We start from the raw sequence: 24,838 nt of genomic DNA on the forward strand, positions 1-24,838 counted from the left end.
TAGATGGCTCAAGAGGATGTGGGTAAGTGGACATCAGGGTGAGAGTCACCAAAACTTCAAAAATGGAATCAAAAGGAACTTTTTTATCTAGAACTAAGGGTCACCATTTCAAAATAAAGGGTTGCCAAATTAAGATTGAGATGAGAAGAAATTTTTTCTGAGGATAGTGATTCTTTGGGACTCCAATTCTCAAAGGGGAGTGGAAGCACAATTTTCAAATATTTTTAGGGCAGAGGCAGATGAATTCTTGATAAACAAAGTGTTGAAAGGCTATCGGGGATGATGGGGAAGTTACAATCAGAGCTTATTGAATGATGGAGCAGGCACAAGGGGCTGAGTGGCCTACCGCTGCTCCTAGTTCATGTGTACCTAAAGAGTGGTGAGAATGGTGAATTCACTATTACAGAGAGTGGTTGAAGTGGATTGCATAGATGTATTTAAGAGGTGATTAAACAAACTTATGTGGGAGAAAGGTTACGATGTTAGATTTGGATGAGAAAAGATAAGGCGAGGCTTGAGTGGAGCATCAATACCGGCATGCACTGACTGGGCTGTATTGCAAGTCTCTGTGCTATATATCATACATAATACTGAGTGGTGTCTGGAGAAAGGAATTCCTTCATCGTGAAAAGTGAATAAATCAGAGTGATGCAGACATTGAAGTAAAGGTGCATTTTTGGGGAAGCATGAAATTCTTCGTATCATTAATAGTTCCCTTCTTGAAATTCTACATTTCTTCTAGAAAGAATTAAATGGTTGGGGGGGGGTGAATTCCTTGACGACCCATTCTGATCCATCTACATTGTGCCAGGGGCTTTTCCTGGAAGCAGTGCCTTCCCTGGCCACCTTGGCCCTCTGCCATTTGGTAGCTGCTATCCACTGACCCTCCACCCATTGTGGCCAAAGAGTGGTGTGTTTAATAAGGTACGGGAGTTAAAATTGACTGAGTTGCTGCTCTCGCACTAAACAGAGCAATGAAGATTTTTTTTTAAGTGTGTTTGGTTTTTTTGGTTTTTTCTGGATCTCTTTGTTCTGTAACTCTCCCCAACGCCCTACCATTAACTGTCTAAGTCCTGCCCTGGTTCAGTCTACCAAAATGCATCACTTTGCATTTATTTAAATTAAACTCTATCTGCCATTCGTCAGCCCACTGGCCCAATTGATCAAGATCCCGTGGCAATTCGAGATAACTTTCTTCACTGTCCACTATGCCACCAATCTTGGTGTCATCTGCAAACTTACTAAACATGCCTCCTATATTCTCATCCAAATCATTAATATGAATGACAAATAACAGTGGATCCAGGCCTCCAGTTTGAAAAACAACTCTCTACAACCACCCTCTATCTATTTAGATTCCTCACCCTGAATCCTGTGAGATATAACTTTATGCAACAACCTACCATGCGGTACCTTGTCAAAGACCTTGCCAAAGTCCATGTAGACAACTTCAACTGCACTGCCCTCATCTACCTTCTTGGTTACCCCTTCAAAAAAAACTGAATCAAATTTGTGAGACATGATTTTCCATGCACAAAGCCATGCTGACTGTCCCTAATCAGTCCTTGCATCTCTAAATGCCTGTAGATCCTTTCTCTCAAAATACCTTCCAACAATTTACCCACCACAGTGGAGCTGCAATGCAAATAAAGAGAAAGCATCGGTTGTTACAGAATTACTGAGTTCCACAATTTTCTTTTGGAATCTAAGGATTCACAGGAAACTGCAATTGTTCATTCAGTGCAATTAAACAGAAAGAAAATATGTCAGAGCCTACAGAGAAAATAGAAGCAGGAGGAGACCATTCGGTCCTTTGAGGCTACTCCACCATTTATTATGATCGTCAAATATTGTGTTAAACTGCAAGTTTGTAATTTTGTGTGCTGCAACTGTAAGTGGTCCTGAATATTGAAGACTTAAGAGAGATTATTAGTAGTGTTTAATTGTATGTAGGTGGTGGGCGTTTACTGGGGAATAAGAACAAGACTGAAACTGGGGTTGTTGGGTTTTGAGGTGGGTTCTGTGCATCTCTGTAAATAACTGCTTATAGAAGTGTGTAAAAGATTTGGTTCCTTAGCTATTCTTCACTGGCTTTCTGGAATAGAGGCCATCAGAATTATAGGAAACCAAAACAGTGCAAGAAACGTGCAACAACTTCAGTCCAGATCTGTGGGTGGCACAGTGGTTAGCACTGCTGCCTTCCATGCCAAGGACCCAGGTTCAATTCCAGCCTTGGGCGAATATCTGTGGAGTTTGCACGTTCTCCCCGTGTCTGCAGGGGTTTCCTCCCGTACTCCAAAGATGTGCAAGTTAGGTTGATTAGCCGTGCTAAATTGTCTCTTAGGGTTGCGGGATTAGCAGGGTAAATATGTGGGGTTACGGGAATAGGGCCTGGGTGGGATTGGTGTCAGTATAGGCCTGATGAGCCAATTGGCAACTCTTGTACTGTAGGGATTCTGTGATTCTATAAAGAGAAAAGACCAATTAATGTTTTGAGAATAACCCAATGTCAGAGCCCAGGAATTTAACCAATGCGGACTAACAGCAGCAGTTTTTTCCTGTTTCTTTAAAATATGAAAATGATGACTTTTACACTGAGATTGGGATTTCCTTTGCAGATTGTGGTTCTGTCTCATGGTGCACGGATTGGATTCTTTCAGGGAGACATCAGACTGTTGATGGATGACATCAAAGTTTTGCGGCCAACTATTTTCCCTGTGGTTCCTCGGCTGCTGAACAGGATGTATGATAAGGTGTGCCTAAATTCTCTCCATATCTGTGATGTGCTAGAATTTGCAAGAACAAATCAAATGCATTATGTTCCTTGGTGAAGCAAATCAGAATTTTGATTGTTCTTTTCCGATTGTAACTTGTAGATCAGGCTAGTGATTTATAACAGGATATTTTCCAAATAAAGCTAAAATCATAAGATACCTGTAAGTAAAGTTGAGAAAGTGGTTTTGTCTAAAAGCCAGAGCTGAATGCCAGCTTTTGAGCCGCAATTCTAATTCTATTATACTATTCTGATTATTATATTATTATTATTATTATTCTATTATTATATTCTGATTCTTATTATATAAACTTTGTATATACTGCCAAGCAACTCGGTGAATTCCGACACCCAACAGTCAGCTTAATCCTGTCTGATCTATTGACAATAGGTCTAAAGAGTTCTCAGTTGGATTTTACATAGAATTATAAAGGAATTGCAACATGGAAACAAGCCAGTTGGTCCAAACAGCCCAACCTGGTGCTTATTCATCTATGAGCTAAAATCCTAATCCCATGTACCCATTTCATGAGCCTGTACCCACCCCTCCCTGGCTTTTGCTTAAATTACCTATCTAAATGTCGACATTGTCTCCTCTGTGATCACTAACTCTGACCAAGGCATCCACTATCACCTCCGCCATTTCTTTCAGAACCCTCGGATGCATTCCATCCGGTCCTGGGGACTTGTCCACAATCAGCCCCTCCAGTCTGTCGAGCACCGCCTCTCTAGTAACAGTAATGTCGTTAAGACCCTCCAGTCCTACCGCCTTTCCATCACTAACACCCGGTGGTTATTTTCCAGACGTCGCTGGATTCCGGGGAAGTGCCGGAAGATTGGAAAACGGCTAATGTTACGCCGTTGTTTAAGAAGGGTGCCAGGCAAAAGGCGGGGAATTATAGGCCGATTAGTTTAACGTCTGTGGTAGGTAAAATGTTAGAATCCGTCATTAAGGAGGAAATTGCGAGGCATCTTGAAGGCAATTGCTTGATAGAGCGGACGCAGCACGGTTTCATTAAAGGGAAGTCGTGTCTGACAAATTTACTGGAGTTCTATGAGGATGTGTCTAGGGCAGTGGATAGAGGAGAGCCGGTGGATGTGGTCTTTCTGGATTTTCAGAAGGCGTTTGACAAAGTACCTCACAAGAGGTTATTGCAGAAGGTCGAGGGACATGGAGTTGGGGGTAGGGTGTTAGCGTGGATAGAGGATTGGTTGTCAAATAGGAGGCAGAGAGTGGGGGTCAACGGGTGCTATTCGGATTGGCGGATGGTGACTAGTGGAGTGCCCCAGGGGTCGGTGCTGGGGCCTCAGCTTTTTACCATTTATATAGATGATCTGGAGGAGGGAACCGAGTGTAGGGTGTCGAAATTTGCTGATGACACCAAGATTGGGGGAACGGCAAATTGTGCGGAGGGTGTGGAGAGTCTGCAGAAGGATCTAGATAGGCTGGGCGAATGGGCCAGGAACTGGCAAATGGAATTTAATGTTGGCAAGTGCGAGGTGGTCCACTTTGGTAGGAAGGACTATTACTTACGTGGCGAAGAACTGCAGCAGGCGACGGTGCAGAGGGACCTCGGGGTCCTTGTGCATGAGTTGCAAAAACCCAGCTTGCAGGTGCAGCAGGTGGTCAGGAAGGCGAATGGGATGCTGGCCTTCATAGCGAGGGGGATTGAATATAAAAGTAGGGAGGTCTTGCTGCAGCTGTATAGGGCATTGGTGAGGCCGCAGCTGGAGTACTGTGTGCAGTTTTGGGCGCCGCACCTGCGCAAAGATATTTTGGCCTTGGAGGGAGTGCAGAGGAGGTTTACTAAGCTGATACCGGAGTTGAGGGGGTTGAGCTATGAGGAGAGGCTGAATAAACTAGGCTTGTACTCGTTGGAGTTTAGAAGAATGAGGGGAGATCTCATTGAGACGTATAAGATGATGAATGGGATGGATAGGATAGAGGTGGAAAGACTCTTCCCGCTCAAAAAAGACAGTAGGACTAGGGGGCACAGCCTGAAGATAAAGGGGGGGCGGTTTAGAACGGAGTTGAGGAGGAACTTCTTCACTCAAAGGGTGGTGAATCTCTGGAATTCTCTGCCCGTTGAAGTGGTGGAGGCTGCCTCGCTAAATATTTTTAAGACGCGGGTTGATGGGTTTTTGATAAGAGAGGGGATTAAGGGTTATGGGGAGAGGGCGGGAAGGTGGAACTGAGCCACGACAGATCAGCCATGATCTTATTGAATGGCGGGGCAGGCTCGAAGGGCTAGATGGCCTACTCCTGCTCCTATTTCTTATGTTCTTATGTTCTTATGACCATGCATTCTACAATCTGTCAGCCCTCTACATAACAATAGAAGATTTTCATGCTCCATGTCCTAAACCTCTTAAGTATTTAATCTTGTTCGAGATCTGTACTTTTACCTATCCACTCCTATTCCATCATAATTTTAAACACCTCCATTAAATCATCCAATAATATCTGTCATGCTTGTTCATTTTAACATAGAACATAGAACATTACAGCACAAACAGGCCCTTCGGCCCACAAGTTGTGCCGATCATATCCCTACCTACCAGGCCTATCTATAACCCTCAATCCCATTAAATCCCATGTACTCATCTAGGAGCCTCTTAAAAGACCCCAACGAGTTCGCTTCCACCACCACCGACGGCAGCCATTTCCACTCACTCGCTCATTTTCTTCCTCATCTGTGTGTTTCTTTGCCTGCCAGCCTGTCTCTTTTTAATTCTCCTGACCCCCTTCTGATAATTGTATTATGTTTTGTTTAAGTGCTCTGTTATTCCTGGGGCCTTGTGTGGCTTTCTCTAGAAGATGAATACAATAGTTGGTGGGGCTTTTAAAAAGAAGTTGGTGGGAATTACCCTGCGACCACTGTTCTAGATGATAGACATCAAAGTGATTTACAGCTACCAACAGATATTTTGTACCTTTCCCAAACTGTTTAAACTTCTTGACCCATCATTTGGGGTCACTGTCTGTGTAGAGTTTGCACATTCTCCCTGTGTTGGCATGGATTCCCTCCCAAGTGCTCCAGTTTCATCAAACTGTCTAAAGATACGTAGGTTAGGTGGATTGGCCATGGTAAATTGTGCCTTAATGTCTGGCGGATTAGTAAGATAAATACATGGGGTTATGGGGATAGAGCTTGGGTGGGATTGTCGTCGGTACACGCTTGATGGGCTAGGGGTTCTATTATTGGGGTTTACTGTTATGAAGACAGATTTGAGAAATTACCCATGTGTCTGTCCCTGGCCTGCTGCAGTGCTTGAGTGAAGCTGGAGGATCGACATAGCATCTTCCAGTTGGGCAAGTTGCATCCCTCAGAACTCAACGCTGAGTTTGGCAACTTTTAGATTTTAACCTTTCGCCTCCATCTTAAACCCCCTCCCCTCTCTTTTTCGCTTTTAAAATATTCTATACACATATTGCTTCAATGCAAAACACCCCCTTTCAAACCTGGCCATTTGTCATTTCTTCTTAAAGTTGTTGCTTTTTGTTTATTTTGCTCTGACATTGTGCCTCCTTTAATTTCTGACAAACAGGCCATGACTTGAAATATTAATTGTATTTCTATCCTGATACATGCTGGCAGACCTTCTGTGTTTCTCCAGCTTCCTTTGTTCTTGTGTTTCTTGATGTGGAGATGCCAATATTGGACTGGGGTAAACACAGTAAGAAGTCTCATAACACCAGTTGAAGTCCAACAGATTTATTTGGTAGTAAACGCCTCTAGCTTTCGGGGTTTGCCCCTTCGTTAGGTGAGTGGGAGTTCTATTCACAAACAGGACACTCCCCACTCACCTGACGAAGGGGCAAACCCCGAAAGCTAGTGGCGTTTACTACCAAATAAACCTGTTGGACTTTAACCTGGTGTTGAGAGGCTTCTTACTATCTTGTTTTTCTTACCAGAGTTGGAGAATAAGGGTTGGTCACAGTTATAATGAGGAATTATAGCAGCAGAATATTTCCACTGGTTTCAACACAGTAATGACATTTAGGTTAGAATATTGAGTTTTCTGCCACAAGCAGTTAACTGATTCTGAGACTTTGTTTATAAAGTATGGTAGCACAGTCGTTAGCACTGCTGTCTCAGAGTGCCAGGGACCTGGGTTCAATTCTGGCCTTGGGTCACTGCCCGTGTAGAGTTTGTGTATTCTCCCTGTGTCTGTGTGGGTTTCCTCCGAGTGCTCCATTTTCCTCCCACAGTCCAAAGATATGCAGGTTAGGTGGATTGGCCATGCTGAATTGCCCCTTAGCACCCAACAGTGTGTAGGTTAGTTGATTAGCCGTGGTTAGATCACAGGGTTACAGGGATAGAGCGGAGGGGAGAGCCTGGATGAGATGCTCTTTCGCTGAGTCAGTGCAGGGTCAATGGCTTCTTTCTGCACTGTAGGGAGTCTAATGTATGGTCAAGTGGAGAGTTGCCCCAGATAGAAGAATATGAATGGGATTGATCAGGAGCATGATATTAGACAATATGATTGGTGGAGATTAGGAAAGCCCCAAACTTTATGTTGAATGACCCATTTCTGTGTTGCAACAATTTATGATTCCATGACAAAAGATCAATGGACTGAGTGGCCTACTCCTAATTTTTCCATGATTCCATGACAAAAGATCAATGGACTGAGTGGCCTACTCCTAATTTGTATGTTCATTAGTGAATAATTGTATTACCAAATTTATGGTCCTCCTAACAGATGTGAAGCAAAAGTCTTTGGTCATGGATCCACATGACAAGCCCTTTTGTTTTAATGTGTGCAATTGTTTAATTTGGGAATAGGATGAAAATTGGATTCTGTAAATCTTCCCACTCGCTTGTCAGTTCATATTTTATAATAACTCCAGTATTTGCTTCTTTTGATAATCTAACTTGAGTTTGATTTGAAGGTTCACAGCCAAGCTAACAGTTTTATAAAACGGCGGATATTGGAGTTAGCTACTTGGAGAAAAACAGCAGAACTTCGAAAGGGAATAATGCGACGCAGCAGCATATGGGACATGTTGGTCTTTCGTAAAATCCAGGTGTGTGTCAGACATGAGTGATTGCTGGAGAAATAAGAGAGGTTTTATTCAATAATGACTGTTTAACAATGAATCCTGATGTGGAAGTACTATTCTGTTGCTCTTTTTCACTGTGTAAAGAAAATGTACATGAGAGAGAGAGAGGTTTTATTGCAGACATGGCCATTTTAAAATTACATTTAATTGATGCTTTGACTCTACCCAAATACCTCGTACATTACTTTTGTGATTACTTTTGAGGGTAGCATAACAATGCAAATTTTTTTCTCATTTAATAAAAAGTTGATGAAGGGAAAAGTTTGACAATGCTCTGCTGTACAAAATCTCTCCTGAGACAGGTTTACCCTGTTTCAAATATCCTAGGCATTACAACTGTAGTTTAACTGAAAGATCTGTGGCTCATGGTTGTCTGATGTTCATTCAAAAAAAAGACTTGGACCTGATGGCTAATTATTAGCATCAGCATTAGCTCCAAAATTCACCAACTGCTATGGATGCTAACCATCATTGCACAGTTGATTGATTTCTATGATGACCGTGTCCCAAGTCTTGAGGAGAGATTGAATAGAATCGACCCCTATTTTATGGATTTTTGAAGAATGAAAGGTAATCTGATTGAAACATACAAGATGTTGACAGGGTTAAATACTGTTTCCTCTGGTCAGAGAGTCTAGAACTGGGCATCATAGTCTGAGGATGAGATTTTGACCATTTAGGACCATGAGGAAAACTTTCTTCACTCAAGGGTGTTGTGAGTCTTTGGAATTCACCCTGGGAGCAGTGTGCACTCAGCTAATGAATTTATTCAAGGCTGAGGTTGACAGATTTTTGGGCACTCAGGGAATCGGGAGATATGGCAACAAAGTGGGAACATGGGGTGAGGTAGAAGATCAGTCCTGATTCTTAATTAATTGCAGAGCAGGCTTTGGGTATTGCGGGGGTTGGAGAGGTGGGTTCTGGTTGGGTGGGGGGCAGCGGTTGTATCTGGCCCACCCACTTCTGCTAGTTTATGTTCATGTTTTCTAATTTAGCAATGTAATGCATGCTCCAAATTCTGCAAGGTCCTTGTGCTCCTGCTTTTATATGTTGGGATCCTTTGGACATCCTTTTTCTTCCTGTCTTATTGGATCAGTTTGGTCCCCTTTACTGTTTGGCTGTCTGAACGTAAACTTCAATCTGGAATGATTGTTTGATGTTCAGTGTGGGGCCTGGGATACTTTACAAAAAGATGAAAAGTATTTTAAAATTTGCTTAGCCTGAAAACTATCTTGTTTTGCTTGTTAGCCTGCGGCGCTGGATTTAGCTGGAGTTAAAGGCTGAGTGATAGAGAATCAGCTCATCCCTCTGGATACTGTGAGCTTAAAAAACTGTTAGCCTATTGATCTAAACTGTGATGTTGAATTCCTGTTCGAGACAACTTGATGTGCAAGTTTCACTAACCATTGGTATCAAGAGCTGCTGCTTTGGGGCATTTGTAAGAAAACTGTTAGTACCAGCTCTCAATGGGCCATGCTTTGTACATCAATATGACACTTTTGTCTTCACACCAAACATATCCTCCTCCTGGATTAATCTTCAGGACAAATTTCTCCATTTACTTAAATCATGCATGTTGATGAATTATTGTAATTAACTCGTGCGGAATTAATTGTAGCTTGGGCAAGTTACGGATTTATCAGGGATGTGGGTGCAGATTGTAGGCCAAATCATGTAAATCATAAGGCCCTAACAGAGCGGTAATGCTAAGATTTCTCACATATGCCCTGAAATGAAGCTTTCACATGGAGTTATCTAGGGCAGGAATACAAAATCACAGTTTGGATCAAAAGTTCCTGAGCTTTTTTAGCATCGAGGTGAGAGGAGCTGGTTCTCTTCCATTTGACTCTTGCTCCAGTGTAAATCAGGCACTGTGGCCCAACTGATACTGAGCTAGTTTAACCTGGATTACCAGGTTAAGCTAATTGATGGAATGCCTGACAGTTCAGAAGGAGGTCATTCAAAACTTTAAGTCTGCACCTCGGTCTTAGGACTGAGGAGAAGAGAAATTTCTTCACTCAGTAGTGAGCCTGTAGAATATACTACAACAAAGAAATTGAGGCCAGAACATTGTATGCTTTCAAGCTGGAGTTAAAGGGGATCTCTTGGAGTGAAGGAGATCAAAGGATATCGACAGGGTGGGGGTGGTGGGGAGGTAGGATCAGGTTATTGAATTGGATGATCAGCCATGATAATGAATGGCAGAGACAGGCTGGAAGGGCTGAATGGTCTACTCTTGCTCCTGTTTTCAATGCTTCTGTGGCTCCCCAAGCTTCTGGGTAATTCAAGGGGCAAGTCCTGAATATGTGCCTTTTTGCAGAGAACAGATCTCGGCATCTGAATATATGCTGCTTTTCGCAAATGAGCCACATTACAAGCTTGATTGATTTTCAATTGGTTGTTAGTGTAACTATCAGCACACCCTGGATTGTTCAGCAAGTGCTGCCCACTTGCAGAGTCGCATCTAACAATAGAAATTCTGTTTTGGGTTTTGCCAGCATGGGCTGGCTGAGTACAGTCTGTACTCAGCCTGTTACAAGCAATCAAAGGCACATGCTGTTTGATTCAAATAAGTCAATCATTGCAACATATTGACTGATGTATCTACCATCACACTGGCATTGAAATTCAAATTAGTTGTTCAAGGAAATTTGTTCCATGGTGTTTTATATATAATTCAACAACAAAAATACTGATCCTCCATTTAATAAATCTCAGAAATATTCAAGTTCAGTCAGTACTTGACCGTTGGATTTTATCAATATTATAGTTACCAATCCACTTTCTGTCTACAGGACAGTCTTGGTGGTCGGATAAGATTGATGGTAACTGGAGCTGCACCTGTGTCTGAGACTGTGCTTACCTTTATCAGAGTTGCTATCGGTTGTCAGGTAAGCTGTGCTTTCAATTTATATTCATATTTAAATTTTGCTGACATTTGTTTTGTTTTGGTTTTGATTCTGGTGGGAAATTAGCTTTTCTGGTTTCCTGGAACTGTTGGCCAGTCTTATTTTCAGACGCACAATCAGAGGTTGGATTTTTGAGTGGTATTAGTCAGTGCTGAGAGGCAGTAGTCATGCCAGGAGCTGTCATCTCTCTCTTTCCTCCTTCCTTCCTCTTTCTCTCCCCACCTCCTCTCCCCCCCACCCCCACCCCCAAGCTTTCGTCTCCCCAAAGCAATCTCATTTCTCCTTTTGAGTCCCTGCCATCTGCAATATCCTGGCCAATGCCACTGACCAAGTGGCATTGTCATTCTTGACATTTGTTTGTCATTCTTGACATTTCCTCCTCAATGCACTGTTAACCATTCTTCCCAACTGCTGACCTGCTATCATTTGATTCTCATGCCATCAGTGCCAATGCAGGCATTGGGGGGCCCTGGAATTCTGCAGGAAGTCTTGCTGACTCAGACTGTAATTCTGGGTGATTCCCTGCAAGACAGAAATATAGTGAAATCCTTGTGGATTTACAGGAGTCACATTTCCTCGAATGCTTTCTTCTCCTGCACCAGTGCAGTCTCTGTGGGACGTGCTTCAAGGTTGTATCTGTGTTTCTCTTTTTAATGGTCTGCGTATGATCTCTTGACATCAACATTCATAGCCTGAGGTCAGTTTTGGCACAAGCTGGTAACACCAACTTAACCTGTCATGTACAGTGACATGAGTGGAACAGTGATACAGGAGTTAGTACTGCTGTCTCAATGCCAGAGACCTGAAATCAGTTCCTGGCTTGGGTCACTGTCTGTGCGAAGTGTGCACGTTCTCCCCATGTCTGTGAGGGTTTCCTCCGGGCTCTCCGGTTACTTCCCACAGTCCAAAAGGCATGCTGGGAGTTGGGTGCATTGGCCATGCTAAATTCTCTCTGTGTACCTGAACAGGCATTGGAATGTGGCGACTTGGGGATTTTCACGGTAACTTCATTGCAGTGTTAATGTAAACATAAGAACATAAGAAATAGGAGCAGGAGTAGGCCATCTAGCCCTTCGAGCCTGCCCCGCCATTCAATAAGATCATGGCTGATCTGAAGTGGATCAGTTCCACTTTCCTGCTTTCTCTCTGTAACCCTTAATTCCCTTGTCTGTCAAAAACCTATCAAACCACGTCTTAAATATATTTAGCGAGGTAGCCTCCACCACTTCAACGGGCAGAGAATTCCAGAGATTCACCACCCTTTGAGTGAAGAAGTTCCTCCTCAACTCCGTTCTAAACCGCCCCCCCTTTATCTTGAGGCTGTGCCATCTAGTCCTACTGTCCTTTCTGAGCGGGAAGAGCCTCTCCACCTCTATCCTATCCATCCCATTCATCATCTTATACGTCTCAATGAGATCTCCTCTCATTCTTCTAAACTCTAACGAGTACAAGCCTAGTTTATTCAGCCTCTCCTCATAGTTCAACCCCCTCAACTCCAGAATCAGCCTAGTAAACCTCCTCTGCACTCCCTCCAAGGCCAAAATATCCTTGCTCAAGTGTGGCGACCAAAACTGCACACAGTACTCCAGCTGTGGCCTCACCACTGCCCTGTACAGTTGCAGCAAGACCTCCCTACTTTGATATTCAATCCCCCTTGCTATGAAGGCCAGCATCCCATTCGCCTTCCTGACCACCTGCTGCACCTGCAGGCTGGGTTTTTGCAACTCATGCACAAGGACCCCGAGGTCCCTCTGCACCGTCGCGTGCTGCAGTTTTTCACCATGGAAGTAATAGTCCTTCCTACCATTATTCCTACCAAAGTGGACAACTTCACACTTGCCAACACTAAATTCCATTTGCCAGTTCCTGGCCCATTCTCCCAGCCTATCTAGATCCTTCTGCAGACTCTCCACACCCTCCGCACAATTTGCCGTTCCACCAATCTTGGTGTCGTCAGCAAATTTTGACACCATACACTCGGTTCCCTCCTCCAGATCATCTATATAAATGGTAAATAGCTGAGGCCCCAGCACCGACCCCTGGGGCACTCCACTAGTCACCAATCGCCAATCCGAATAGCACCCATTGACCCCCACTTCTGCCTCCTATTTGACAGCCAATCCCCTATCCACGCTAACACCCTACCCCCAACTCCATGCCCCCTGACCTTCTGTAATAACCTCTTGTGAGGCACCTTATCAAACGCCTTCTTTGGAGAAACCAAAGATGGAGGAACTTTGGTTCCATCCATCAAAGTAACACTGGTAATTCTCAATTCCCTTCATAACCAACTCACCAATGACACATGTGTAACTAGTGGTAACAGGTGTAATAATCTGAAATTCTACCTATATCTAATAGTAATTCTTTAATCTGCTGTATTCACACTGTGAATACATCCAGACTCCTGTATGTACATGGTCAGGTTCTGATACTGCTTTTATCAGGTCTCGCCATTGCCCTATCTCCTCGGGCTCTTGTTCTTGCCAAGGCTCCCAGTTCAGTTCCTCCTTCACACGGATCCAATCTGTACTTGGACTCCATAACGTCAAGACAGACATGTGCAGAATGACCTGCACCTGAAAGATTGACGTTTGGGACACCTCCTACAGGATGAATCATCCTAAATTCAGTTCAATATGTGTAAGTCACTTAAGTGAATAAAGCCAACTTTTAATAGAAATTGGAATGCAGGAGTAGGCCTCTAGTACAGTTCTTTGCTTCTGTAACCTCAAACTTTCCAGATCCTTTTATGTTCCTCCTTTTCAAATAATTATTCCATTCCTTTTAACTGGTGCTTTGGTTTATACCCCCCTAGTCACTTGTGAAGCATCTCGTGATCTAACATGCTTCTGCTTAAGATACTCACTTCCCCTTGGTTTTTTCAATTCACCCACCAATAGAAACTAGTCTTGTCTTGGTTTCCCACACTGAAGTTCCCAGATTTCACTTATCTGTTTACTGACTGTCTTTCTCACAGGCTGCTGCCACTCACCACATTGTCACTGCTGTTGCTCAACGGCCCTTCAGGAAGTGCTGGGCCCCACACCTACGCTCTTCCCTGAACACCCAGTCCTACGTCTCCCTCTTCCCCAAAGCAGTTCATTGTCACTGCATCCTGACTGTCCGTGGGCCAATTTGTGCCCATTTGAGACCTTACGAGCCTCATTTCCACTGCCGGTGAGATCTAAGCATCAGTAACAAAGGGCCGTGCCAAGTGTCCAGCCCCTTGCCAGAGTTAGCCCCACCCATCTCCCCTCCACGGCCTGCCAGCTTGGCCCCAGCGATATCCCTGCAATTTCCTTTCATTCTGACTCCTCGTTATTATTGCGCCTGATGGGCAGTGCTGGGACTGCAAAGGTGCCCCAGCCATTTGATTGGCTGGCAGCTCAGAGGTGGGATCTCCTGACCAGATTTTATTTTGGGAGTTGGGGGGGTGGGGGGGGGGGTAGAAACATCTCACCTAACGCCCCTGTAAGCATTAGATGTCTGTATGCTTTCCCCTCAACATTTTCACCAGGGTGCACAAGTGCTTCGCGGTGCCCCCTAAAATCCAGCCCTGTGTTATGTGGGTCAGTTGACAAAAATGCCAACTCGAACAGTTGCTGCAATTGTCACATACATCAAATGGAGTATTTGTCACTTCAGAATTCTGATTCTTATTTTCACCTTAACTGCCAGCTGCTGACAGATTATTCTCTGGGTCCGGGAGGGTGCGGTGGGGGGAGGGAGAATTTTCTCTTCAGTATATTTCGTTTTAAAAGTAATGCACTTTAGTCTTGGTCTTTCTTTTTGCAGTTTTATGAGGGCTACGGACAGACTGAGTGCACGGCAGGCTGTTCCATGTCTATTCCTGGAGACTGGTCAGCAGGCAAGTCTTTTCTGTTTCCTCATAAACTTGAGCAATGATTTGGTTGATTAAAGAAACATGAGGGGCAAATTTGATTTAGTCGTCCCAACGTCAGTGCTTATTGCTCTTGGCTGCTGGCCTGCTTGCCTTCATTTTGCTTGGACCTCCATCAGGGTGGCCCAGGCATTTGCCTGATGCGGGTGGGAACACCTCGCACTATGAAAACCAGGATTCCCGGGTTGAAAGTGGACTGCACTGCTCACACTAAATGGTCATTTTTGACAAAGGTAATTGAAGTGACCACTGGTGGTAAATCAGCAAATGAATTCAGAAGTGTCTGATGGGTTACTTTTGGTGAGTTCTGGGTCTGCCCAGCTGAATCATGGGTGAGATAATTGCACACCATCCCAGAATCGGTCTGCTGCCGTGGGACCCCTGGTAAATCACATGTTGGGAAGGTGGTGGAGCCCTCAGGCTTTGGGCGGGGGGAGGTTGCGGGTGATGGAGCCCCCAGGCCGATGGGAGAGGAGGAGGTTGGGGGGGTGGGGGGGGGATGGTGGTGTCCCCGGGCCGTGGCGGGGGGCGGGGGGGGAGGTGGGGTGGGGTGGGGTGGGGGATGGTGGGGTGGGGTGTGTGGTGGAGCCCCCGGGCCGTTTGGGCGAGGGGGGTGGAACCCCCGGGCCTGGTGGGGAAGGTGGTGGAGCCCCTGGGCTGGGAGCGGGAGCTGGTGGAGTCTCCGTGCCTGTCTATGGGGGAAGGGGGCGGGGCCCTCAGGCCGGTCTGTGGAGGAAGGTGGTGGGGCCCCCCGGCCTGTCTGTGGGGTTTTTTTCAGCAGGGCAATGAAAGGCAGCTGGGGGAACACCACTCAGCCATCCTCTGCCAAAGTGTAAAAATTACTTGCTCCTTTTTGCGCTAATTTATAAAAAATTATGAGAAGTGCCAAGAATGAAGACAAGTACACAAGTTCATGATTTCTACTGATTGAGAGCTGCAGATATCTCATTTCTCCAGTTGGGGATCGGGGGATAGATTTAATCAGCTTGAGAATTGAAAACTCAAAACGACAAAGTAAATGCTAAGTATGAAAGGAGAAGTGTTCCACTTTAGAGATGTCAGTGTAATCTCAGTCTTCCGATCCAGTGATAAAGCCTTATAAGAAATGGAATGAAAAAACACTTTGGTTGAACAGCATTATCGTCACAGTCTTGTTGGCAGCTCTCGAGAATTCCCAATCTCCCAACTGTTCAAAAAGAAAATCGAAAGGATCCTCCTCTTTTACCTTTGCTTCCCCATCCCTAACGTAAACCGTTGGTGTCTCTTCAACATAGGAATATAGGAATGTAGGAATTAGGAGCAGAAGTAGGCAAATTCAGCCCTTCGAGCTCTTCAATGAGACCATGGCTGATCTCTTCCTGGTCTCAAATCCACCTCGTCCAACTCTTCCCCATATCCCTCTTTCCCTTTTATTAGAAATATATCTATCTCCTTCTTGAAACCATCCAATGATTGAGACTCCACCACGCTATGGGGCAGCGAGTTCCACAAATTCACCATCCTCTGCGAAAAGTAGTTCCTCATTTCCGATTTAAATCTACTACCTCTCAACCTATATCTGTGACCTCTTATTCTAGATTGCTCCATAAGAGGAAACATTTGGTCTACATTTATTTTATCAATCCTTTTTGAAATTTAGTATACCTCAATCACATCCCCTCTGCTCCTTCTAAACTCCAGCGAGTACAAGCCCAAACTATTTAATCTCTCCTCATACGTCAACCTCTTCATCCCCTGAATCAATTTAGTGAACCTCCTCTGAACTGCCCCCAATGCCAGAATTCTCTCATTCTGTCTGCCACTGGAATTCTAGCGCAGGTGTGGGAGAGGAACTCTAGTTTTCAGATGCGTGTGGCCAAAGAGTCCAGCTCTCAGGAAAGTAAAGCTTGAGACCGCAACCAGTCAGCTGCGATCCTACAGAATGGTGGAGCAGGTTCAAAGGGCCAAATGGCCTACTCCTGCTCTTGTATTCCCACTAGTGTCCATACAAGAGCTTTCAGGAGATGAGTGGTTTGGATGATGGATTGTACAAAAGTGATTTCCCCGACACACCTTGTCTATCAATGTAAATAGTGGGCAGGCTTTCATGATAATAAGCTACTGTTCAGTATATAGAACACAACTGCTTGATACGTATCTCCTAGCTTTGTTTCCTTGCTTCCCTTTTAGAAATCTATTATTTCTCCAGTAGACCCTCTCTAGCCAGGTGTTTTTTTTTTGTTTAAACAGACTGCGACGTTTTGAAATTTGTTGACGGTCACATTTCTGACTTGAATGTATTGAGTTTTCTGACCACAAGGTATTGTTACAAAGTAGTGAGAATACGCAAAAGCTTAGCACAGTACTTTATGTTTCAGATTACAAAACAACCTGAGTGGTTAAAATATGTATCAATTTTGCCAAGAGTTTACAGTACAATGGCCACACAGCCCCTACACCAAAGATTGTACCGCAAATTCTGTTCCTGATTTGTGATATCTTGTAAATGTTGGGTTCAGTTGCACTGAAGTTAATTTGTTCACTTGCAGTAGTGTAGTTAATGTGTATTTTAGCATGCGTATACCCATAACACTCAGATTTGAGTTTGAAATATTACCAGCAATATACGTGAATATAATGTGTGCTTCACAGAATGATGGAGAGTACCTATAATATTCAATCACCAACCAGGAGCAAATATTGTAATGCTGGTTGAAAATATTTCAAAGGAGGAAAAAAACTGCTTGAGCTTGTCGGTAAATTTTGCTCTGCAACACTAAGTCAGCCCAGAATACTGAACTATATATTTTTCCCTTGTTACCATGGTCAGTTTTACATCCCATACAAATGCTATATGGATTTTGAAGTAAGCATATTGATTGAAGCCATTTAAGTTAAAATACTGAACATTATTCACTATTAAAACAGACTCCCCATTAAGGGTAGCATTCTAGCACGTACAGGTTAGTTCCTTCAATTCCACTTCTCTGCTTTCACCTACAGGCCATGTTGGAGCTCCAATGCCTTGCAATCTGATTAAGCTTGTTGATGTGGAAGAAATGAACTATTTTGCAAGAGAAGGGGAGGGTGAGGTAGGTGGAAAATGTTCTGTGTTCTTGCATTATTAACAGCATATTATAAAGGTTTGTTTTGGATCTGAATATTGCAATAACGTAACTGCAGGTGATTGCCAGCTGACTGGGCATCTTTCCTCCCTGAACCCCTCCTCCCTCCACCATCCCCTTTAAAGGCTCTCCTTAAAGGCTTGTTCTTCTTCTAAGCATTTGTCACAGAATTTTCACAGCCCAGAAGGAGACCATCCACCCCATTGTAACTATGCTAGCTCTCTGAATAATGCACTTAGTGGCATTCTCCCGGTAACCCTGTAAATTGTTCCTTTTTGAATAATTCGTTTCCCTTTTGAGTGCCTCAGTTGAACCTGCTTCCACTGTGCACTCAGGCAGCACATTCCAAATCCTAACCACTCACCACAGAAAAGTTTTTCCTCTTATCTCCATTGATCCTTTTGCCAGTAACAGGAAAATCTGTTATCTGGCAAGCTCCAGGAATGAAAAGTGCTGGTTAATTATATATTCTGGTTAACTGAGATGTAAGTTCCATGTTTTCATCCAAGGAGAAATCTCCAGGATGATCATGTGGGCGTTGAGGAGGCTGGAGGGGTACAGGAATGCGCACATCAAGTGCGTGGTGCTAAGAGGCAGGAGTGCTGCAGAGTAATGCGGGGGTTGCGGCTGAGACCGAAGTGAGTAGACTACCAGTAACAAATCCAATCAAAAAACTGACCCAACCCATTGAATTCCCTGTCATGTACAGTTCCAATCGGTAGAGTACCAGAAAACAGAATTTTTTTTTTACACCAACTTAAGTCTGTGCCCCCTCATTCTTAATCCTTCCGCCAACGGCAACAATTTTTCCCCATCTACTCTGTCCAGATAATTTTGAATACCTCGATCAAATCTCTTCACCAAGAAGAACAATTTCACCCCTTGGAACGTATCTGTGTAACTAGTCCCTCATCCTCATGGGACCATTCTGCACTCCTTCCAAAGTCTAAAGTGTTGAACCCAGCAATGAACTCCAGTTGAGACCAGAGCAGTGTTTTATACAATTTTAACATTACTCTGCAGCCCTATTAACAAATCTTAGTACTGTATACCTTATTAACCACTCTCTCAACTGTGCTGTCATCTTTGATAACTTGTGGACATTTACACCCAGGTCCCTCTGCTTCTGCCAATTTGAAACTGAATAGACTGGGACTATACCGATTGGAATGTAGAAGATTGAGGGGGGATCTTACAGAAATATATCTATTCCCTTCATAAATTTATAAGGTTGTTTCCACTGGTAAGTGAAACTAGAACTAGGAGGCATAGCCTCAAAATGAAAGGGAGCAGATTTAGGACTGAGCTGGGGAGAAACTTCTTCACCCAGAGGGTTGTGAATCTGGACTTCCCTACCCAGTGCAGCAGTTGAGGCTACCTCATTGAATGTTTTAAGGTAAAGGTAGATTTTTGACCAGTAAAGGAATTAATGGTTATGGTGAGCAGGTGGGTAAGTGGTGTGCTGAGTCCACGAAAAGATCAACCGCGATCATATTGAATGACAGAGCAGGCTCAAGGGGCCAGATGGCCTACTCCTGCTCCTAGTTCTTGCGTTCTTATGTTTAATTCCAGTTAACCTGGCTCAGGTCCAATCTTACCTCATTGAAGTTGCATTTCCCCCAGTTAGTTATTCTTACTCTGGATTGTTCTGTGTCCTTTTCTATAGCCAACTTAAACCTTATGATGCAATGTTTTCTGAATGACACTTGATCCAATTTCTGCTCGGTGAATCAAAAGCTTTTTTTTCAGATTGTCATAGCAAATGTATTTATTTGCATGATTTAGCTGCCATCTGCTTTAGTATAAATATCTATTCAACGGTTGAACTATTCTCATGGCTGTTGTTTGTGGTGTTTGTCTGTCATAGAGTTCTTAACAAAAGCAAGTGCCACCCAAACCAATAATTCAGTAGCTGTTAACTGTAGGGTGATAGCACTGTAGATACTGCAGTCAGTTTTATAAATTGTGTTCTTATTTGCTCATTGCATGTGAGCATCACTGGCTAGGCCAGCATGTGTTTAACCTCCTTAATTGTTCTTAAGCTAGGAGAGAGCTACCTTCTTGAACCATGGCAGTCTCTGAGGTGTAGGTACACCCACAGTGCTGTTAGGGAGGGAGTTCGAGTTTTGACCCAATGACCGTGAAGAAATGAGAACATAGTTCCAGGTCAAGTTGGTGTGTGGCTTTCATTCCATCATGAGGTCCAAAGTAGGGAAATTTACTGATTGCACCATTTATGACTGCTCAGATACTGAAACAGTTCATGTCCAATTGTAGCAGGACCTGGATGATATCTAGGCTTGGGTTGATAAGTGGTAAGTAACACACACGGCAAACAAATGCCAGGCTAAGATCACCACTGACCAGGGAGAATTTAACTGTCACCCCTTGATTTCAATGGCATTACAGTTACTGAATCTCCCACAATTAACATCTTGGGTGTTAACATTGACCAGAAATGGAATTGGACCAGCCATATAAATACAGTGGCTACAATAGCAGGTCAGAGGCTGATAATTTTGTGGTGAGTAACTCACCTCCAGACTCCACAAAGCTTGTCCACCATCTACAAAGACATGAGTCAGGAGTGTGATGACATACTCTGCACATGACTTGATGAATGCAGCTCCAACAACTATCGAAGCTTTATGCCATCCAGGACAAAGCAGGCCATCCACAAATATTCACTCCCTCCACCACCGATGCACAGTGGCAGCAGTGTGCACCATCTACAAGATGCACTGCAGGAACTCGTCAAGGCTCCAAACCCATGATTGCTACCATCTAGAAGCACAGTAAGAAGTTTCACAACACCAGGTTAAAGCCCAACAGGTTTATTTGGTAGCAAGTGCAACTAGCTTTCGGAGCCCTGCTCCTTTGTCAGGTGAGTGGGGAGTTCTGATCACAATGTAATGTTGTTCGTCCATCGTCGTTGATGAGGACCACCGCACCGTTAGTCATTTTGCGGCTGGATGCGATGTGTCCAAAGATGACTGATCAGGCCAATTCGGCCACAGAATATCCTGGCACGTATTAGACAGACTTGTGTAGGCACTGTAGTTGTTGTGCTGCTGGCTGTAGACTTGTGCAGCTTGCGTTTAAGTTGTGCTTCAGCAATGCACCTTGCTTCGTAAACTTGACAGCCCTTGTGGATGAGGCAGCGCCAGGTAGGGCGATTTTTGTGGCAGCGTTTCCCAGGTGGTCGTGTCTATGTCGAGCGACTTCAGGGAGGCCTTAAGGGTGTCTTTGTAACATTTCTTCTGCCCTCTATGCGAGTGTATTCCAGCAGAAAGCTTGGGTATGCACTCGTCTGGCTTATGGATGACGTGACCTGCCCACCGGGTCTGTGCTCTCGTCAGCAGTGTGTGGACTGATGGTAGATTTGCTCCAGAGAGAACTTCAGTGTCTGGTACTTTGTCTTGCCATCTGATGTGTAATATTCTGCGAAGACAAGTCATGTGGAAATGATTGAGCTGTCTTGCATGTCTTCGATACACAGTCCACGTTTCACAGGTATACAAGAGAGTAGTGAGTACCACGGTGCTGTAGACCTTCAGTTTTGTTGCTGGGCTGATTCCTCAACGTTCCCATACAGTGGAGCGCAGTCTACCAAAAGCAGAACTTGCCTTTGCTATTCTGCAGTTAACTTCTGTATCAATAGTCATTGCTTGGGAGAGGGTGTTGCCAAGGTAAGTGAACTGGTCCACCGCCTGTAGTTTCTGCCCTTTGATTGTGACTATGGGTTCTGTGCACAGTGCATAAGGAGCAGGCTGGTGTATGACTTCGGTCTTTTTAATGTTGATGGTGAGTCCAAAGTTGTCACAAGCCGTGGAAAATTTGTCCATACTATGGCTCTAAGCCAGTACACTGGGCGCAGTCATCGGCAAAGAGGAAATCTCTCAGAACAGTCTCGTTCACTTTGGTAATAGCTTGAAGTCTCCTCAGGTTGAAGAGCTTCCCATCTACTCTGTACTTGATTCCAGCAACAATATCCTGGAAGGCATCATTCAGCATGGCGGCAGCAAACATCATGCTGAACAGTGGGTGCAAGCACACAGCCCTGTTTGACACCATTGGTGACTGGGAATGCCTCAAAGGATTCTCTGCCATCCAGTACTCTGGCCATCATGCCATCATGGAACCGGCGTACCATCTGAATGATTTGGGGGGGGCAGCTGAACTTTGACATGATCCTCCACAGGCCTTGCTGGCTGACAGTGTCAAAGGCTTTCGCGAGGTCAACAAAGGTTGTGTGGAGCTCGCGATTCTGCTCCTGACACTTCTCCTGAAGTTGGTGCGCAGCAAAAATCATGTCAATAGTCCCGCAACCTTTGCGGAAGCCACACTGTGATTCTGGAAGCAGGCCCAGCTCCTGTTGAGTGACCAGACGATTTAACAGGACTCTTGCGAGGGTTTTTCCTGTAATGGAAAGCAGCGAGATTCCTCAGTGGTTTTCGCATACTTGCCAATTGCCCTTCTTCTTGTAGAGGTGTACGATAGAAGCATCTTTAAGTTCCTGAGGAATGGATCCTTGCTTCCAAAACTCGGTGAGCTTCTTGATAAGTACAGGACCAGCAGCTGTTTTGTAGATCTCTGCGGGTAAGGCATCTGCCCCTGGGGCTTTGCCACTGGATAGCTGGCTGACAGCTTTCGTGACTTCGGCTACTACCGGTGGGGTCATCCATGGCGCTGTTGATATCAACTTGGGGAATCCTGTCTATTGCCCCATTGTTAGTAGATGACGGTCGGATGAGGATGGCTTCAAAGGGCTCAGAACCTGCAGAGATGGGCTGAACGCTTCGAAGCCGTCCTCAACCGACCGTCATCTATTAACAATGAGGCAATTGACAGGATTCCCCAGGTCTGATCACAAACAGGGCATATAAAGGCACACACTCAGTTTACAGAATACTTATTGGAATGTGAGTCCTAATCAGATTCTGTAAACTGAGTGTTTGCCTTTATATGCCCTGTTTGTGATCAGAACTCCCCACTCACCTGACGAAGGAGCAGTGCTCTGAAAGCTAGTGGCATTTGCTACCAAAATAAACCTGTTGGACTTTAACCTGGTGTTGTGAGACTTCTTACTGTGTTTACCCCAGTCCAACGTCAGCATCTCTACACCATCACCATCTAGAAGAACAGGGGATGCATGGGAACCAGTGAGAATTTCCCCTCCAAACCACACACCATTCGAATTCAAAGTATATTGCTGTTCCTACGCTATCGCTGGGTGAAAATCCTGAAACGCCCTCCCTAACAGCACTGAAGGTGTACTTACACCTCGGAGTTTGCAGCGGTTCAAGAGGGTGGCTCACCACCACCTTTTCAAAGGTTATTAGGGATGGTCGATAAATGCTAGCCTAGTCAGTGAAGCCCACAACCTATAAATGAATAAAAAAAAGCAACTGAAAGAAAAATTTCAGACCCAAAACTACTGTCGCAGTTTACTAGGCAACAGTAATCGCCATGTTTCTATAAGCTTTGGTGACTTGGAGAGCCTACGGTAAGTATCTAGAAGCACTGGAGAAGTATCTACAGTGGTGCCTTGGCTGGTAGCAGGAAAGATGGCCTTATAGCCATGCTTTTTGCGAAGCCAATGTGGCCAGTTTTGAGGCACTAATCACTCGAAACCAGCTCCATTGGGCTGGACATGTTGTTGATATGCCTGAAGCTAGATTCCCAAAGCAGTCGCTCTATTTGAAAGTCAGTCATGGATGAAGATTCCCAGGAGGTCAGCAAAAACATGTTTTAGTGATGTCCCAAAGCAGGTCAAACATGCCCGCCAACTCATAGGAGTCCATGGATTGTGACCAACCAGAATGGAGAAAGCTCATCCGAAAAGGCACCGAACACATCAAGACACTACATCAGAAATGTGCAGAGGCAAAGTCAACGTGTCAGAGAAAGCACACAGATGTCCCAAGGTTCCTTCAAGCACCACATGCCTCGTGTGGCACAGTCTGTCAGTCACACATTGGTCATCTCAGTCATCTCAAAACCTGTTGAACCAGAATGGTCCAGATGCTCATCTTGGAGTCATGGAATTATTATAGTGCAAAAGGAGGCGATTTGGCTCATCGAATCTGCACAGAACACAATCCCATCCAGGCCCTATCCCCATAACCCCATGTATTTACCCTGCTAATCCCCCTGACACTAAGGGGCAATTTAGCATGGCCAATCAACCTAACCCCCACATCTTTGGACTGTGGGAGGAAACCAGAGCACCCAGAGGAAACCCACACAGACACGGGGAAAATGTGCATATGAGTCAGTTTATAGAATTTAAGAATGTGTGGCATTAATATTAGGAGTTTTGATTTTAATTGGGAAATTGATTGAAAACAAAATGTGGAAATAGCACATGGTGTACCAAGTCTGCTTAAACCAAGCATTGATATCCTCCTTGTTTGCATCACATTATTTTGTGGAGAAATGACGGACATAACTTGTAAGTATAAACTTTTAATCATCAACACTTTGCTCACAGGGCTGGAAACTTGTTTGTGTTTCATCTTCCAGATTTGTGTAAAAGGGACAAATGTTTTCCTTGGCTACCTAAAAGACCCTGAGAAAACAGCAGAAGCTCTAGATGACCGTGGCTGGCTGCACACAGGGGATGTAGGAAAATGGCTGCCGGTAAGGAGGAAATTCTTTCTGATCATCTCCTTGTACAGTATAAGTGTAATTGGTTTTTAATATAACTAATGCTGCTTTAGGACATAAATGAGTCCCAGAGACCCAGAAGTGATATTGACTTTCCTAAATACCAATTATATTAGAATACACTCTTCATTTTTCCTCTTTTTTTCCCTTCTGTACTTTGTTACAAATATCCACCACTTTTTTATGAGATGTGGACTTCTATTTCGATACAGCACTCTGAATGATTTTTTTCACCGACTCTCCTTCTGGCAACTCAGTCCCATGGGCGGCACTGGGCTTGGGTAAGATGCTGAGTCAGTGCAGACTTGGGAGGCCAAAGGGCTGCCTTCTGCACTGTAAGGGTTCTATGAAATGGTTATTCAAGGGATGGAATATCATGGTGATTCTGTTGTCACTTCGAACTTTCATTGA

General features: G+C 44.3%; 1 protein-coding gene across 3 annotated transcripts in view; it reads left to right on the forward strand.

Moving 5' to 3' along the window:
- The window catches only part of acsl1a (acyl-CoA synthetase long chain family member 1a), a 196,212-nt gene that overhangs the window by 155,277 nt on the left and 16,097 nt on the right, over nucleotides 1–24,838 (forward strand). For all 3 annotated transcript variants that reach the window (XM_080189404.1, XM_080189405.1, XM_080189406.1), the window contains exons 12-17: nucleotides 2,619–2,753; nucleotides 7,671–7,805; nucleotides 10,637–10,732; nucleotides 14,549–14,621; nucleotides 17,637–17,725; nucleotides 24,284–24,400. In XM_080189404.1, the coding sequence (XP_080045530.1) occupies nucleotides 2,619–2,753; nucleotides 7,671–7,805; nucleotides 10,637–10,732; nucleotides 14,549–14,621; nucleotides 17,637–17,725; nucleotides 24,284–24,400 (645 nt within the window). The remainder of the gene's footprint in view (nucleotides 1–2,618; nucleotides 2,754–7,670; nucleotides 7,806–10,636; nucleotides 10,733–14,548; nucleotides 14,622–17,636; nucleotides 17,726–24,283; nucleotides 24,401–24,838) is intronic.

This window comes from Carcharhinus amblyrhynchos, chromosome 5 (genome assembly GCF_965287045.1).
Source record: "Carcharhinus amblyrhynchos chromosome 5, sCarAmb.v2.hapA, whole genome shotgun sequence".
Classification (NCBI taxonomy): Eukaryota; Metazoa; Chordata; class Chondrichthyes; order Carcharhiniformes; family Carcharhinidae; genus Carcharhinus; species Carcharhinus amblyrhynchos.